Source organism: Rhipicephalus microplus, chromosome 3 (genome assembly GCF_043290135.1).
Source record: "Rhipicephalus microplus isolate Deutch F79 chromosome 3, USDA_Rmic, whole genome shotgun sequence".
NCBI lineage: Eukaryota > Metazoa > Arthropoda > Arachnida > Ixodida > Ixodidae > Rhipicephalus > Rhipicephalus microplus.
In genome coordinates, this window is record NC_134702.1 from 121310450 (window position 1) to 121329656 (window position 19207).

General features: G+C 41.9%; 1 protein-coding gene across 1 annotated transcript in view; it reads left to right on the forward strand.

The window, feature by feature from the left end:
- Positions 1–18946, forward strand: part of LOC142802933 (uncharacterized) — a 67326-nt gene extending 48380 nt beyond the window's left edge. Inside the window, exons 3-4 of the mRNA XM_075888016.1 lie at positions 13235–13317; positions 18854–18946. Coding sequence (XP_075744131.1) covers positions 13235–13317; positions 18854–18946 — 176 coding nt within the window. The remainder of the gene's footprint in view (positions 1–13234; positions 13318–18853) is intronic.
- Positions 18947–19207: the final 261 nt, after the last annotated feature.

Here is a 19207-nt window from a genome sequence, read left to right on the forward strand (position 1 = left end):
ATAGTCTTCGTGACGGGTTCATCCGGATGAACGTTACACATCAGCCGGCACGCTCACTTTTCAAAAAAGCCTCTGAACTTCGATTTTTACGTAAAGCGAGGCCCTGAAATAATGAGGACGGGCCAAGGAAAATAAACACAAGCATCATTCCACTGACACGCTGAACGTTGAATGTCACATAAACAAGGCCAACAATCGACCCTTGCTTAAATTTGACGTTAGGTTTCTGAACAGATTCTGTTGAGAATGGGACTTTAGTAGAGTAGAGTGTTTTGAATAAATGCAATTCAAATAAGATGCTGACCACAATAAAAGCCAGTAAAACCTCGATGTTTCGGCATCCGCATATAGGAGCCTTCCTCAAAAATATTTTGAACACGACTGCCGTACTTGGAGCCAAACATCCAACAGTTATTGGGTGTTATTTTTGTTGTCGTATTGTTCTAATGCCTTCATGTCTGCTGTCCCAGGCCACAGGGTTTTGCCGTACAACTACCAATTTCCGTGCTGTTAATACTTGCTATAACTTTTATAGGAGCCTTCCTCACAAATATTTTGAACAAGGCTGCCATACTTGGGGCCAAACATCCAACAGTTATTTGGTGTTATTTTTGTTGGCGTATTGTTCTAATGCCTTCATGTCTGCTGTTCCAGGCCAGAGGGTGTTTCCGTCCGACTACTGATTTCAGTGCTGTTAATACTTGCTATAACTTTCAGTTTTGGAGACACTCCGATGAACAATATGGTGACAGGTCGTTTTGTCTTCGGTATAAAGTACAAGTGATTGTGTAATGAAACGGAAATTGGGAGAATGGTTGTTTGATTGAACATGCCCTTGTATGTGTAGAAATACGCCTAGTGTGTGCACGCTAAAACGCCCTATAACTTTTGCAGATTGTTCAGGAAAAAGACAAATAATTTTTGAACAATGTTCTTGGGGCACTCACCGTTGTGAAGTCATTCTCTTGTGACTGTTTAGCGAAGGTAATTATGAAGAGTATGATGCTAAAATAGAGTGCCAGTTCCACAACAATAAAGAAGATATAGGCCAGGTTTACTGAATTGTGCTCGCGGCCTTCCTCGGGGTCAATCGGCACTTGTGGAACGCTTCTTCCTTTGAACCCTGTTTTTTAGCGAGAACAAAAACAGCAGGTTATGATACTGTGTGAAATATAACAGCATTTAGAGGAAATCGAACTGCTAGCCAATAAACCTAGATCCTCTGTGAATTGAGCAAGGAGATAAGTATGCCTCGCTAAATATGGCGTATGTGTGAAACGTGGACATGGCAACAATCACATCAACGTCTCTCAGAGCACTTTTTTATTCTCAATGCACCTTTCCTTTCGGAGGTTCACTACCAAGTGGGTGGCAAAGGAAAAGTGAGGAGGACGAAAAAAAGCTAGGTAGTTGTTCAAGCATAGCAAATCCGTGTATGGCATCATGCAGCCAGAGCCAAGTACAGCGTAGCCATTATTAGGAGTGGTGCACAACCAGCACCCCGTGGCCCACATGCGGTCTCCAGCACGACGTCTGAGCCCCTCCTCTTATTCAGAACCTTCACACCTTCTGAAGCACCTCAGAATCACACAAACTCCGCAGATATCATGCACCGTGGAAATCGAGGTAATACGAAGCAGCCAGCAAAGTTTTGGAAGCAACGATTTATCTCTCTTTAAGGCAAATGAAGTCATTATTGTTCCTACATGCAGTTCACTACATGTCGAATGTTTGTAAGACACGTATTCGTGTACAATATGGTATAAAGCATGTTAATGAAACGTATATTCTGGTACATGCAGTGCATAACCTATCGCTTATGTTTGTCACTGACTCATGTCATGCCATTTCAAGGTTGGTATGTATCCTGAATGAAATGGGGGAAGTGCAACAAAACGGTGTCAAGTAAATCTTGTAGATTACATGCATGTCAAGATTTCCTCGTTATTAATAGAGGCCGGACCTATAGGCACTGAAAATCGTGTTTGAAGTGCCTAAAATATGAAGGCGAAACACAGCTTTAGGCCTCCAAATTCTTCAATATAGGCCAATTAAATTTTCACAAAAGTTCGAATGTTTCGAGAAATACGTGTTAGACCGGTGTTTACCGCAGAACAGCAAGAACAAATTATTTAGGTTAGGTTGGCGCAAAATCACCAATGCTTTAGCATAGTCTTGAAATTTTTTCCCGCGAGGTTTACGGAACACGGTCTCTCCATTTATTGTACAGCCTGGTTGCTGAAGTGTCCACCGTTAGAAAACACGCTTCTGGCTCCCTTTCTTTTCAGAATCGCTGGGATGGGCCAAAGAAGAACTAAATATCCAGAGCGCTAATAGGTCATAAGCGTCTTTTTGCCTCCAATTTAACGGGTAAAATTGCACAAGGTCAATTTCTATGCTTTTTATGAACACCTAAAGAGCCCCTCACGAGGTTTGAGAATTTTGAGCAGGCAAAATAAATGCATGAACTGGAGGCTCCCGATCTCGTGAGCCAAGACCTAAAACGCTAAGCGACCCGGAAAGACGTTAAATAGCAGACTAAGCGTCGCTTGCTCTTCACCTCACGGGGCCACGCACCAACATAGAGGAGGTGATCGTACAAGGAATCGTCCTGTGTACGTGAATGTAGTACGTGACACTGCGATAATCATTCGAGGTCACGTGTGTATTTTGTGTGTTCGGTTGAACAGAAGAATTGGAGTTGGTAGAAATATTACAGCATACAACCGAAATTTCATTTATTTCATTTTTTGACGATACAATTGCATCGCCCGTGGTCATGACGAAAGGAGGTGGTTTGCCTCCTCAAGAAGTCCTGATCGCGCATGCCGTAACAGCGGTAGGGCTAAATAGAAAATCACAATTGAAAATAAAATTGCATGTACAATCGAAAGAAAGTTATTACCTGAAATATACATATTCACAAAAGCAGCCATAAGCTTGACATCCCAACTCTGCGCTAGAAAAAGCCTAGAACAACAAGTAATGCTTTTTGACACAGTTGCCAAATCTGAGCACAAGGAGGTCAAAAAGCAAAGAATAATAGGAAAATCGTGCGAATGAGCTTAAAGATATACAGGGGTCCCATACAACTTGAGCCAAGAATTTGGAAGTGAAAGGCACTTAGGAGCCGAATTGAACCAAACGCATGCTACTCACACTAGCCTGTAAGTACTCAGGCTATTTCTCACCATAATAAGTAAATATTAATTCCTGATTACCTATACTATTATTTAAAGGCTACACAAACAAAAATATAAACACTGAGATGTAGAGCACTTTCAGAAATCAATGACTAAATTGTTTCCTGCGCGATACTTCTTGCGCTTTTATTTTTCCTATGTTGAAAAGAAAACCCGCGAAATGTGCAAAGAAGCCGTGTGACGGACCGCGAGCGCACTGCTATAGTGCTGCTATAGGCGTTCTTTACAACACAGAAAAAAAAACAGCGCTAAACGTATCGTACAGGAAACAATTCAGTCTGTGATTTCTGAAAGTGCTCAACATCTCAATGTTCATAATTTGGGTTTGCAGCCCAAAATTGAAAAAGTAGGTAATAAACATTAATAATAATTAATATGGGGAGAAATAAAAAAATAGCCTGAGTATCTAAAGACTAGTGCAAGTAGTACGCGTTTGGTTCAACTCGCCACTGAAGTGTCTTTATTTTCAAATTCTTGGCTCAAGTTATGTCACACACCCTGTATAGACTCATACATATGCGCTACTGTGCGCATCCTTTCTTTTTTAACTTTCTATCGAGCGAGATTTGAAACTTCGGTGCCTTCATTTCGTCTGCGTTGGTGTTATGGCCGTTCTCAAATTGTGCCAGTACCATTCCTGACAATGCTTGCCCTATTTTTGGTGCATCGTCCCTCAGAGCAATTCCAGCGGTGCGACTCGTGTGTCGTTGTTCATGTACGGGATCCATGGCAACCTCTCCTAAAGTGTGCGCATAGATGCATCTAGCCAAGAGAAACAGACAGTACAATACACACAAAGTTCATACGACTTCAGTATATCATGCGAATGTGATTTTGCGGTGCATGATGTGTTCATACACTTTAAAAAAATATCGAGTAAAAAGAAGGGTGTCTTTTTGTCCCACAACAGTAATCGTCATCAGGCTTGTGTGCGCTTCCTTTCTTGAAAACTCGGCGCTGGCCACTTTCCTATCGAGAATGCAATGTAACGCTGATAATGGACATGTCGATCAAGACCGGAATGTACCAGATGCGGGGCGACAGCGCAAGGATGGAACGCAATATGGATGACGATTATTGTTGTGGGACAAAAAGACACCCTTCTTACTCGCTCTTTTTTTAGAGTGTACGCTTGCGTCGTATGCTGTTCCGCCACCGTGTTGCTCCGATACTGAAGAGGGCAGGGAAGAACTTTGGCTTGCGAAGTAACCGGGTGAGTAGCAATGGTTTGAAGCTCACTTCCTTGCATCACCCTTTTGTGGCTCGTAACGAACCAATTAAAGGATTGTTGTGGTACAAAGCCGTGGCTTGCAACAAGTTCCAGTGTCTATTTAAAATTTCTCATGTAACCTAGTGAAGACCTTTCAAGAAGTCAATGTAAAAGAGAAACATCACGTGGACATCTGATTCCTTAGGAGCTTGCATGGCAAGCGATTGTATGCTCGCACCTGCGCCTTGTCCACCGGTGACGGCTGGCATGTACACCAGCAAAGCCAGTGAACACCCCTAAGATTGCCACTCGCAGTGTCCTCTCTGGTGCTTCCAACAACGCTCACTAGATGACGTGCCGCCAACCCAAGGCGCCACCCACAATTACCGTCCTATAACAGTGACATCAGTAGTTTACAGGCTGGTGATGCAGATAGTAAAGGTAAGACTACAGGCATGGGTGGAGAATGAGGAGGTGCTGGGAGAACTACGAAATGGGTTCCGTAAACGAAGGAGGTTGGAGGAAAATCTGTATTGATTGATGCAGTGTATTGAAATAGCGGAAAAACAACACAGGCCCCTGTGGCTGGTATTTCTAGATATCAAGGAAGCTTACGATAGTGTGATTCAAGAAGACTTGTGGAGAATACTAGACAAGCTTGATGTGAAAGATGGAACAACTAATCTTCTAAAGAATATCTATAAAAGTAACACGGTATTTATCAAATGGGAAGAACAGGTATCTGAACCTATACATATACAAGGTGGGCTTTGACAGGGATGTCCCTTGTCACCTTTGTTATTTTTACTGTATCTCCAGGGACTATAGGCCAAATCAGAGCGGAGTCAACTGAGATTCAGCCTCCCTTTTGCCAAGGAAAACACATCAAACAGTCATTGATGTATGCAGATGTTGTATTAATAATAGCCGACAGCAAGGAAGATCTGCAGGTATTGATAGACATCTGTGGTAATGAGAGAGATAGGTTACATTAAAAGTTCAGAAGGGAAAAATCGGCAATCATACTTTTTTAATGATAACGAAGGCAGTGAGCATAAGATACAGAAGTTACGTTATAAATAGTGGACAAATACAAATACTTGGGCGTATGGATAAATAACGGGGCTGAGTATCTAAAAGAGCACGAAAGATACGTAATGACTAAGGGCACCAGGAATGAAGCTGTAATGAAAAATAGGGCACTGTGAAGCTACAACAGATATGACGTTGTGAGAGGGATTTCGAAAAGTGTTCTCGTCCCGCGTTTGACATTCGACAATGCGTTCTTGTGCATAAAATCAGAAGTTCAAGCAGGATTGGAAATTAAAGAAGGTGGCCTAGGTATACTTGCTTTGGGAGCCCACGGGAATACCCCAAATCAGGGGGTACAAGGTGAATCGGGATGGAAATAGTTTGAGTGAAGGGAAGATAGCAGCAAGATAGAATTTGAGGAGCGATTCAGAAAAATGGGAGAAGATCGTCGGGCTAAGAAAATTTTCAATTACTTGTACATGAAAAATGTCGATGTTAAATTGAGGAAAGGAACTAGAAAATTGTCAAGCAAATATTTGGGCAACAGCAGAATACTAAGCCAAAAGGAAACGTCAGTTAAGTAGAAGGTGAAGGAAGCAGAGAAGGACAGATATATGGAAGATGCAAATGCTCACGTAATTGTCACTAGAGACCTACCAAAATTTTCAGCAGGAAATTAAAAGGGAAAAGATCTACGATAATTCTTGGGGTAGTTCTCTGCGTAGTGCGTGTGGAAAGGAGGAGTAAATTGCTAAACATTTAATATAGTTCGGTAAAGGGCTCCACTCTATAGTCGAATGCCACGGCGCCAAATTTTTCAAAGCATTGGGGTTCAGGGAGAGTGAGGGAAAATAGACTTTAAACGGGAAGAAATAACCACGAGGAGGCTAACTGATTGGTGGCTACTATCGATGCGCGAGTGAAATTTATTCCTTAAACACATTGTGATAGTACTTAACTTTATGGCTAGGTGGCGTGTGCCACCGCCCGATCTAAAGGGCACAGCCGGGTACATCAGTCCATCCATACATCCGTCGATTTTCGATAGCCCGTGCACTTGCCTCCCCGCGACTACGTCAACTTAGTTCTAGTCACTTCGTAAGCACGGCAGCATTTGGCAAGGTCCTACGATGAGTGTTACGCACGGGTATCGATATCCTTCTAAGTCCCCCACACCCCCTGCTCTCAACCCCACTGAAGAACGCCTGACAGCTTCATGTCTGCCGTCTATGAGCATTAGACATTTTACTCCCGGCAGCGGCCAGTATGGCACAAAGGATCAGGTGTTTGACTCACTGATTGACGTGGCCAACACTGAGCAGTGCAGGCCACGCAAAGCCGGACAACGCTGCCTTAGACGTAGACACATGCGCCGTATCGTTAGCAAGCCATGGTCTCGCCCAGAAAGGTCCCGTGCACCTCCGAGCAAGCTCCTCTAAGATCATTCACATTGTGGATATGGTGGTGATACATTGTTTTCACCCCGCCCCTACCTTCTCCTGACACTCCCTGGATTCGCATTCGTTCTCCATCGTGCTGGCGCTGTACATAAGCACGTGTTTCGTACGCTTGCGAACAGATGCCACGGAGAGGACGAGCAGACGACGCAACGCGGATGAAGTCATGCGTAAAAGCTAGTGGGCCTTCGTGTTGACTGAGCGACTCTGTGGCCTTGGCAGTTTTGAAACAAACTTCTGAGATGAAATATAGGTCGCACCTCTGGAGTTCAGAAAGCTCATATTTGCAGTGTGGAAGCTTGGGCTGGTTGGTATGGCATGATGATAGTTATAGCGCGAGAACAAAACGACGACACAGCGCTCGTGTTCTTCTTGTACCTGTGTCGTCGTTTTGTTCTCGCGCTATAACTATCGTCATGCTCGTATTTGCGTATTGAGTACCGGTCTCCAACTATACTAGAAAGCAAATTTTGAGGTTAAATAGTGTTTATAATAAGGCATTGATTTTGTAATTAGGTGCTTATAGGCTACTGCTCACAGGAATTCAAGCACAAACGTCAAAAATAGGCATTTATAGAAACTAAAACGCTTCTTAACCTTTAATTCATGATCATATTTAAAAATGGCACGATACGAACGTAAGAAACAAAATAGCCATTTGCCTGTAATCTGTACTCTAGTTATGATATGCCATTGTTTTAGTGTGTGAAGCTGTCACGCCGCGCAGCGTGATTGTGTGGGTATATCAAGCTAGTGACAGGCCAACGGATGCATGACATGAGTGTTGTGTAGATATTGGCACACTTGACGTGAATTTTGTGAATGTCTTTATTAACTGTTAGTTATAGTAGTCTAACGGTCATGTCACGCAACAGTAGCGGTGAAAGCGAAGCTTGCGAAATTGCCGGAGCCCCCCGTGAACATGACACGTTGAAAATCTGTACGTGGCAGCCATGTCACTCTTTTCCTGTTACCATCTGTCAGGTATGTTTGCCATACAGTCACAGCGTGTAATACCAATTTTCGTGTATATGAATGTAATGAGATTACCTTGAGCACACCAGCAGCATGGCACGGAAGCCCTGCATTACAGGACATGGATGTCATTAATGTGATGTTAGCACCTGTTTCTTCTGTTCGTCAGACAAGAATCGCTCGTCATACCAATTTTCTACGTGTTCATTTTGCAAGTGGCCCTGAGTTCGAATGCCATGTCACGTTAATCATGCTTTACGTTGCATGCGGGTCTTGATTTCTAGGTCTGCACCTGTCCCTCGTAGGCGTATCAAATTAAAAATGAAGACGAGCTTTCAATAACCACTCCCGATTCCAGATTTCGACAAAACTTCGAGCATGCTTGTGCATCAGAGGCATCAAGTTATGAAGTTATGTTTGGGAAAAAGAAGCTTGTTTGACTCAAACATTTGTATCGTTATCAGCCACCAAAAAAAGACACAGCTTTCCATCAGTTTAGCAATTTTCGAGCTTTGAGCGCACCTAACAAAAAAACGGTGCGCCTTCTAGTCACAATATTTATTTCTTTATTTTCATCAATTTATTTGATACTATCGATTCTGTGCTTGTGGTCATTACAGGAATGCTGTCACATAATACATAGTATTCACGCAATAAAGCAGTATTTATTACCACATACGAATAACAGATGAATAATCAGCCTAAGGAAAGGAAGAAACAAACTGCAGTGACTATGCCGAATAGAAATCGAGGAAGAAATGCTGGCATCAGAAGTTAGCAATTATCACTGCAGAGAAAGCTAACGCATCTTCGAAGTTGACAGATGTCGTTTGTGGAACAACGAGATCAGGTGAGCTATTCAACATATCTATTACGTCTAAAAAAAGAGTGGAGGAAAGCATTAATGCGTGTGAAATAGCGTTGAATAGCCCTGCTATTATTAGGACGATCTTATCTTCTTCCTTGTGGCTGAAGATATATATCCTCGTTCATTTTCGATTGCCCGCTTGTATTCTAAATAATAAATCAGGGTGTGTTTTTTTTGCGTCTACAATATTCCAAATACTCAAGCTCACAGGACTCTTACAAGGCCGTGACGAAGTGTGTGCGTCGGTATTTACCCCATATAAAATGAACTGCTAAGTTTTCTGTTCTTTCGATTTTAGTCTTCAGAACCTTCTGGTGAGGTGACCAGACCTAGCGTGCTCTCACACGGGTCTTATGAATGCTTTGTTAGCAGTCAGTTTTACGTCCGATGTGGCATGTTCGAGATTTTTCTTGAGGAAATGAAGTTTTTTTTTCACCTCAGAGCAGATGTTATGTATATGTGAGTGCCGCTGTAAAGTGTGCATAATAGTAACTACATATTTGAAACAAGCAGCATTATTTAAAGTTTGATTTCCGATGTCATACATCAATAACAGATCCCGCCCACATGACGGATTATGCAGGAATGTCTTGCCGTTGTTTATTTCCATGTCTAATTTTTCACACCACTCATATATCGTCTGCAAGTACCTGTTCAGAATAATATGCTCACTATGACAAGTCTCTTGGGAATAAATCAAGCAGTCATCTACAAACAGTTTCATTTTAGTAGGCGCCTTTACTATTGAACATATATCATTAACAGATGTCAGAAATAAATTAGTTCTACAATAGACCCTTGATCAGTATGCCTGAGTGCGCGCGTAGTGTTCTTGAAGTATAGTTTCCAATTCTTACAGACTGTTGACGCATTCATAAATAAGTTTCTATATATTTTAAAACTCCTTCGCTTATACCTTATCTCTCAAGCTTAAAAAAGTAACTTACGGTGGGAAACCTTATCGACAGCTTTCCTGAAATCCACAAAAATTACATCAGTCTGCATGTGGGCATTCACGTTCCTATGGAACCTGTGGAGCGTTTCCGCTAACTGTGCGACCGTTGAAAGACCATACCGAAACTCGTGTTGGTCAGAACAAAGTAACCTGGTAGATTCAAGAAAAATAAGCATGTGTTGTGCCACTACATGTCCTAGAGCTCTACAGCAAACCGACGTCAAGGCAACGTGTCGGTAATTGTTTACTAATGCGTAGTTACCATATCGAAAACTCGGTATGACAATTGCATTGCGCCAGTCCTGTGGGAGTGATCGCGTCTTAACCGATTTTACAAATAATGTTTCTGAATGAAACGAAACTCATACGGCGTATCTTTTTAGAAACTCTGTTGGTAGTTACCACTTTCTTTCTTCGCGTCTAGCTCAAGCAGTACCTGAAACACACCTTCATGGTTGATAATAAAGGGCTCCATTGCGGTTGTTACGTTGGTACTGACAATTGCCTCAATCTTATCTTCCTAGGCTATTTTGAAAACCGACTGAAAGAAATGATTAAAAGTATATCGCCCAAGTCTTCAACTTTTGTGAGATTACGCCCCTGATGATCAATGGCTCAATTACTTCCTTTCTTTCACTGAAGTAACACCAGAATTTGCATGGCAAACTTCTAAGGAAGTTAAGCGTTTGACCAAAAACTTCTTTTCTGAATTCCTCAAGGCTTGTTTCAAGTTGACCTTTACAGCTGCCACTACCATCGCTCTATCTTTCCTTTTTCTTAGTCTTTTAATTTACTGTTTCGTATGAATATATCTGCGCGTTATCCAAAGATTTCGTTTAGGCGTTTTCCTAAAGCGAGTATAGGAACATACCGCTCAACGCAAGTCACGACGTTGCTTCTAAATCTCTGCCACAATTGTGCTACTGATTTGAAGCCAGATGCTCGCTCGAAGTCATAAAACTGCTGTTCTAAAAACTCTAAGATGAAAGTGTCATCGGCCTTTTTAGAGCATTTTACTTTTACCGGAAGGAACGGTTTCTTTAAACTGCATGTACTTGCCTTTATGACCAGGAAAAACAGTTAGTACTTAGATACGCCATCTGAAGTGTCTGTAGAACGTAGTCTGTTATATTTTGCGACAAGAATACGAGGTATATTATTGACTTCGACCAACCTGTATCCCTAGATGACTCACGCACAATTTCTTCTAGGCCAAGGTAGAAATTAATTTCAGGATGTTTTTCAGAACTAATTGTTTCAGTCTCACTAGGCATATTACTTTGCTGGTGTATGCATGGTTAGCTGAGGTCTCCGGCCATTGACAACCTCGTGTTCCTGTTAACAAGGTCACTCAAAAAATCACTTAGCGATCGCTATCTAGAAACTGAGCCGTAGATGCAGAAGGTGTGTATACTGAGCCACTAGTGTACACTATATTATTGAAAGGAATCTTACATCATTCAGTTTCACAAACATAACATTCAATGATGGCAGCTAGTATGGAGCTTTTAACAATGATAGCAGCGCCACCACCTAGCGCGTCTTTGTCTCATTTGAAAAGTTTATACCCTGGAGGAACAACGCAATCACTGCGTATTTTATCACGCAATTATGTTTATGTCACTGATACAACACGGGGACTATGTGCCATTACAGATATTCTGATTCCGTAACTTTATTGACCATGCTACGAGTATTTTGGACAAGAATTGTTAGGTATGAGTGAGATTAGTTTTTTTTAACTACCAGCAGAGCCGTCCGAGTCAAATAAGTCCTGTTCGTCATGCACACTCGCCGCTGGCGTCGCTTTAACTTTGTTATCCTTCTTGTCACTCCGGTACAGAAAAAGACGGCATTCATTTTTTTTTGATAATCCCAGAAAAATATGCGTCCGTTTACCTTCCTTTTATCGTGCACTAGTGAGACTGTCGCCCCTTTATCTCGGTCTATGATTGTGAAATGTGCAATAAACTACAATCTTTTGAGTCTGATATTCCTCTTTAGTCGAAGCACTTATGAAGAGAAAAATAACGAACGTGGGAAAATGAACGTGGGGAGTAACGAATCAAATTTAGTCTTAAAGCTTTCTTGCGTGACCATATATGCTTTCCCTGGAAGGTTTGAACGTGTAAAACCAAGGCCCAATCCCAAGGACAGATTAAGTGTTCCCTGTGCCCACGGCATTACGAACACTTACAAAGTCCAGCCATTGAACTTCAAACATTATATATCGCCGTGTATACTTGTGTTTATAAGACCCACCTGTATTGTTTAAGTAGTAGGATGCATTCGACTGTCAAGAAGCGGTAGTTTTCTCGAAACCTTCAATTTTAACAGAGCCCATGGCTATAGGAAACTTTTGATTTTCCTCCGAGTTATGGCTATATCTTCCGCAGGGCCCAAACATATGCTTTCGGTGAGAAATGTAGTTAACACTGAGGAATATTGAGGCTAATATGTCTAGCAGAAATAAAAGTCAGTAACTCGTTAGCAATGGTAACTAAATTATGAAACATGAAGGGCTTGCAAGGCAAAGATCTTAAATAATTTGCTCCTAGTCTGGATGTTCCTAATTCACTCCTTCATTGAATAAACTCATTTGTAGAGAGAAGATTCACATCTTTTAGCACACGTCGTCATTGACGGGCGAGCATGTTTTGATCAGAGGCCTTTTTCATTTCTCCTAAATATTAGCTGGAATCCCCTGCCACCCGGCGGCACTCAGAATGAGACCTGAAAAATCTGTTTGGTTTATCAACTTCGTAGTTGAGTAATAAATTCCGTAAGGACTCTACATATCTGCTTGTAGCGTTGCAGTAAGCCTAATATAACACCTATATAGACCTAATATCCGGCCAACAAAGTATGTTTGGTTTTCTGCCGAATAAAATTGCTCTTTTGTATCTCTCAAGAATTACTGTATGATTGCTCTTCTACACTCTTAATCTTGTTCCACATTGGTTCCACATAAAGCAGCCCTTAATCGGAACAGACGGAGCTGTTATGTGGATGAGAGTGGTCTTGCGAAGGTAATCTGGAACAGCAGCTCTTTTTATCTTTAGGTTTTGTTTAAGTGGAACCCGACATATGCCATCGAGCCCAGCCATTCGTTCCGGTTACCAAGTGGCGTGCTTTTATGGTTGTTCTACTCACAGTGGCAAAGCGATGCCGTATCTGCATCGCATGTTCGAGATAGCATAAAAAACCAGTTTATACAGCTTAGGTGCGTCGGGGAGGAGGTCCTTCCGTTTAATCGTTTCCTTGATTTCGAAATGTGCAACGGAAGAAAGCACGCTCAACGCAGGGCTAGCATTCGCGAAATAACGATCGCAGAACATCCACGTCTCTTGGCAGCGGACCTTCCTGCAAGCTTAAGAAAGCACGTCCGTGCATTCGCACCAACACTCCCTTCACTGGAGAGCGTTGCGGTGGTTATGGAGTTGACAAGTGCTTCATAGGCTGAGAGGCAGCGTGCGCCTTCTTCTTCGCTCGTGAACGTGCGTGCTTTTCCCCGAGCTTTGTTTGTGTCTCTAGATGGTTCTGGAGGCTCCGGGACCCTCGTTAACAAGCTTGCTATTGAAGCCTCGGACTATTATTTCTGCGCTCGCTTCCCAGAGGTGAGTGACGAGCATTTATACTGCTTATGCATTAACGGTACAGCCGAGGCAGTCTTTGCGACATTTTTATCACTTGTTTTGAATTCTGTCTTTGTTGTGTAGCATGAATGTTTATGTGACCGCAACCAAACGAAGAGAGTTTGGGTGTGCATGAACTAGCAAGATGAATACGGAAGCATCTGTCAGCAGCATAGTTAGTGTGCCTGAAAGAGCGGTTATGTAAATTCCATCAAGAAATTATAGACGTAATGATTTGCTCGCAACGAAAATGGCACTGTACCAGTTTGATGTGCTTATCTGTAGACTTGGTTAATTGAGATTTATTGTGTAAAACACTGACTTTTATGGGAATAATATTGGTCGCTTGCTCGTCTGGCCTGCGTGAGTGTGTTAGGACAATTCACGATGACCTTTCAATAGCATTGTTTGCACGACTGGCTTGTTTCGACAGCCTTTCCAGTGTACGACGAACTAGTTTGCAGTTCGCACATAGCGAAGTCACCTTATGTTTCCGCAATTTAACGTCTGTGACAAGTGGGTGTTGTTCAGAGTGGTTTTATGTGTGTTGTGGGTAATCACTGTTTTGCGCAGTGTCATGTCGTGTAATGTATATTCTTCAAAAAACATTCGCACTGACTTATTTTAATAATCACTTTTATATTGAGCCTTTTTTGACACCATTAGATTTTTTATGTCAAGTATACGGAGCATTCCTATGCGAATATGTGATGCTTCTGTACTTTAACGTAATAATAAACAAGCAGTGATGATACCGACTAGAGTTCTCATTTCTTTCCCAGTGAGTAGCTTCGAGATGGACAAACCGCTTGTTATTGGACACCTTGATAATAAACCGCAGCGTGATTTTACCATATAAAAAAAGGCTCTTTATCGGCTGTTTCTTCACGCACATCGAAAAAGTCCCACATTGATTTTTCGAAGGTAAGTAGAATGACTTAGTTTTCATTTCTTCTCTACTTCGAAATTATTGTATAGCTTTACATCCATTTGAGCGCGTGTGTCTGCGTGTGCATGCATGTGTGTGTGCGTAGGTGTGCTCGCTCGTGTGTGTGGGGCGGGTGTGGCTTGAGGGCATAAGTGTGTGTGTGTGTGTTTGTGTGTGTGTGTGTGTGTGCGTGTGTGCACGTGCGTGTGCGTGTGCTTATGCGCGTGCGTGTGCGTGTGTGGGTGTGAAAGTGTGTGTGGGTGGTGTGGGTGGGTGGGTGGGTACGGAGAGTTTTAATCTGCATGTGTATTTAAACATATATTATGCGCTCTATTACGTTCCAGCTAATTGGAGCTGCAAAGGCAAGAAAACGACAAAAAAGGTACCTCAAATGTTTTAAACACTCCCTTACAAGCTTGAATGAGTAAGCGCATTTTAGCTGTTTTAACACCTAATTGTTGAAACATTTTTCTCCCATTTGCTTGAAGATATAGAATACTGACCGAAATCGTCATATCTTGATGTCACTCATGCAAACAAGTCTTCCGGCGTCAAAGGGTTGTGGCGAAGGCTCCATAAACGGCCAAGTGAATGCCATAGGAACACAGTTCCTGACCCAAGCTCCGGCAACAGAACCAACTACTACTACAATGAGCTGCACAGGTCAGGTATCAGCATAAGCACTGATGTTTCAAGATACTAATTCCGTAGTTTTGCTAAGTATGTCAAATGATAGCATCCAGTTGGCATCACTAAAAGTAGAACTGTACTATTAGTACCATCTTGACGAACAGCTTACGTCAAGTGACAATTTCTCTTTCTTGCACATGTTTTTCTGAGTTAACAATTGACACTTCGCACGTGTGTGAGATTAATAACTGATAAAACCTAATAATGCTTGTGAGTACCTGTATTACTTGTTTCTTTATCTGGATCTTCAGTTTATTCCTAATGTATTGATGTTGTTGGTACACAAATTTCATTCCGTATGGCTATGCACTATGGCTTATTCTTTTGTGTGTTGTTTGGGATGACCTTGTATTATCTATATACATTGTACTTGTTTTCACGTAACCATGTGCGAGAAAACGTTCGGTAAAATAAATTGTTCAAAATATTTTTCTTCTTTGTTTTACTGCCAGGCGAAAGGGCAGGCGGCTTTCTTAGCATTAGTGTTTTTCTGTGAGTAGCATATTGCCTCCAGATCATGCACACACAAAGCAATAGCAACAGCTGTAGCAGTTTTATATTCACACTTGTATTGTAGGTTGAGGTTTTGTATGATGTAGGATATTGTGGGTATGCATCTAAGCCAAATTATAAGAACGAAGAAGCAAATTCAAATGCTGTAGCTTTACTACGGTCATTTTCATAATTTCCCGGGTTATTGATTGGTGCTACTTGGCCCTGTCTGACATCTCGGTTGTTTTCAGATTCACCTAAATAATCTAAATTACCATTTAATGTTCAATGAATATATGAATGGCTGACTTTTAGTTATCTCGACTCGTGCTTGTGTAACTACTATGGTTACTGTAACTGATATCTGGCATAACTCAGCCGATATGACAAATCAGTAGGACAACTCAACATTAAATTTCTGACATATCTGTTGTGTACCCCAACATATAACTGAGTTGTTATTCAGTACAGTATGTTAAATACATGGGCAGACATGTTTTGGTGAAGCATAAATATTGGCGTGTTGACGATGACATACCTGGTGTTGACGATGACATACCTGAGGAATAATTCAGCAAACCATTTTTTTTCAATGTTATCACATTATACTAAGAAATGACTCCCATTTCGTTCGTTTATGTATGCAGCAAATATATGAAAAAATTGAATGCGCACTTGCCTCATTTATGTATCATGCCTGTTTACCTATGCCAGAAATACGGGTGACGCTATGCATGGTGTGTATAAATTCCCTAGAATGTGTGAATTCCCTGCACGCTACTCACAACGAAATCACACAAATGGCATAAGTATTACGAAGCCCATTATTATAGTGTTGTTGGTGGTAAATGTTTCAAGACCATATTGACGCCATAAAATACGTAAAAACACATTATGCACATCACCAGGTTTGAGGGGTGTGCCTTTGGACGCTCCAGAAACAGAGGCGATGACCGTCTGCGCTGAAAAACGGGGTAATCCTTGAATCCCAGTTGAAGCAGCATGTCTAGTTTCCAACATATTAGCGACACTGATGCGTTTACAAGCTAGCACGTGCACCATAAGAGGACGAACGCGATCATCTTCATCCTTCTGGCAAATACCCTCTACAGGAAGTAGGTCACGAATTCGATAGTGTTATATATTACCACATTAGCGAACATCAAGTCTAGCAAATATTCATTGGTAAGAACTTTTTTAAATACACCGCCGATCCTTCACAAACCTAACGCTGCGGCCTTCACGATCAGCTCCGACAATGCATTGCCAGCGGAGCTAATCGCAGATGCCATAGTTTACGTCGACTGCGATGGCTTATTTACAAGAGGCGAGCAGTGAGTGCCAATTTGCTTTGAAATGGATTGGCTGTAACATCTAAAGAAGCACTAAAGTGGAACAATGGCATAATTTAGAATGGGAAGCTGCAATCTGAGAACTGTAATGTCATATGTTTCACTATCATTAGCCCATATTAGCGGATAAAAACAAGGTGGGAGCATCATTTCTTGAACTTTTCGCCAGTATCTGCGCGCTGAACGCAAGACTTTTCAAGACAAATTTTTAATATTTTCTTCGTATTGCCACGATGAAATGTTTGGGAACTTCGTATGCTGAATCTATGGCTCTCACTTCATTTTTATTGATTAGAAGTTACGTAGGACACTGTAGACAACTTTAAAATTTGTTGCGTCATGGTGTTTTGTGCTGGAATCTCAAGGTGCCCTCACCATCTGCATTACCTTTCGGACATTTTCTTGCTTAATAAGAGTCGTGTCACGGAAATAGTGGTGTTTTCGGAACTGTGACCTTATACTATTCTATTGCACAAAAAAAAGTTTTGTTCTTTAGTGTTCTTTCGAGCAGGAAACTTCAAAACATGTAGAAAGCTTGATCCAATGGCGACAGGCTGGAAGCAACAGTAGAGCTGGAGTTCGACCAAGCTAAGTTTTTCAGCCACTTGGAGGTTTTTTATTATAAATCCTGAGTATTGCTACCCAAGACTTAGCTATTTGGCTGTAGTTCTCTAGTTTTCGTTGATTATTCACAATGCACAGGTACTACGTGACCGGTTGCCGCCAGTGCTGGAACCAATAACGTGATATTGCTCTTTAGTCGCGTGTCTGGTTTCATCCTGCTGTCGCTTGATTTAAGTCAAGTGAGTTGCTGTTACGTTTTTTTGGCAGCGAGGCGTAATGTGACTAGCTGTTACGTGAAGTTATTTTAGTCACGTCACTTGTTACTTCATTTTACGCAATTTCAGGTACGTGACTAGATATTTAATGATATAATTTACGTTGTTTTGGGAAAGGACATGTCTCGTGACAAGCTATAGTGTTATGTGGCGTGATTCTAGACACGTCCCTACAGTTACGCGATTTCACACGATTTAGGTTTTTACGCATTACTTTGATTTGAGGCACGTGACTGATTGTCACAAACGTTATGTAATTTTTAGTTTTGTGAATAGACATTTCGTCATCAACCACACCTTCATTATCATCATCATCATCATCAGCCTGACTACGTCCACTGCAGGACATGGGCCTCTCCCATGTTCCGCCAGTTAACCCGGTCCTGCGCTTGCTGCTGCCAATATATACCCGCAAACTTCTTAATCTCATCTGCACACCTAACCTTCTGTCTCCCACTAACCCACTTGCATTCTCTGGGAATCCAGTTAGTTACCTTTAATGACCATTTTATACCATAAATATAACCTGACGCTGCATGGTTATAGTTATGCGACTAGCTGTGACGGTATATTTTGTGATATTAGTCATGTGGCTAAACGTTACGTAATGTCACTCAATAACGGTCAAGGAACTAGTTCGATGCAATCTTACATTTCTTTTATTCACATGACTTCGTTCCGTGGTTTCGGACAGGGCTTCCTACTGATTTATATTGATCATTGCTTCAGTAAAAACGCGTATGGCTTAAGGAAGGCGAAGACAACGAAGACGCGTGCTGACACCCGAGAATGCCATGACGCGGGTTGCCATTTCTATGTCACTTCATGTCTTTATTCGGTCCTCGTCCTCTTTGTACCATTGTAGTTTTCCTTCTTGTAGTTGCAGAACTATGCATGATCTTTAGTCACGCAACAGACTCATTCATCACATTTCTTGTATTCGAAGCTGGACAAATCGGTGCACTAGTTGCGGAAGCGAAGCATGACCTCATGCTTCGGTTCCGCAACTAGTGCACCGATTTGTTCAGTTTCGAATACAACAAATGTGAAGGTGGAGAGAACGAAGCGATTCCCTACCACTTCGTGGTGAAGATGATTGCTGTTGTCAATACTAGCCACAACAAAAATCTTAGACAGATGTGCTCTTAAATTTTCAGCCAAGATTTCAGCTGAGAAGCAATATTGCATTTGCAAAAATGCCCCTTGCTGTCCTCCAGAGTGTAGTGCTGGATATTGCTCACAAGACCTTGGAGAGACCAATTCCCTCTAGTCGAGCCCACTGCCTTGTCAAGATCAGAAGAATGGAGTAAGATTGCTGCATTCTCCATAACGAGCTTAATGAACGTAATTTGGCGTCATAATCAACCTATAGACAACAAAATTAGTCATCGCGGTGCTGGCCATTCAGGAAGAATATCTTTGGAGATTCGACCCGAGCGCAGTTTGAAACCTCAGCCATCCCCCATTTCGCTTGCGTGGAGCCGAACATGACTGCATAATGCTTTACCCTCTGTCTTGCTTCTTTCCGTCGTCCTCACTTCCATTTCATGCCCTCTTGCTTTTCGCCGCTA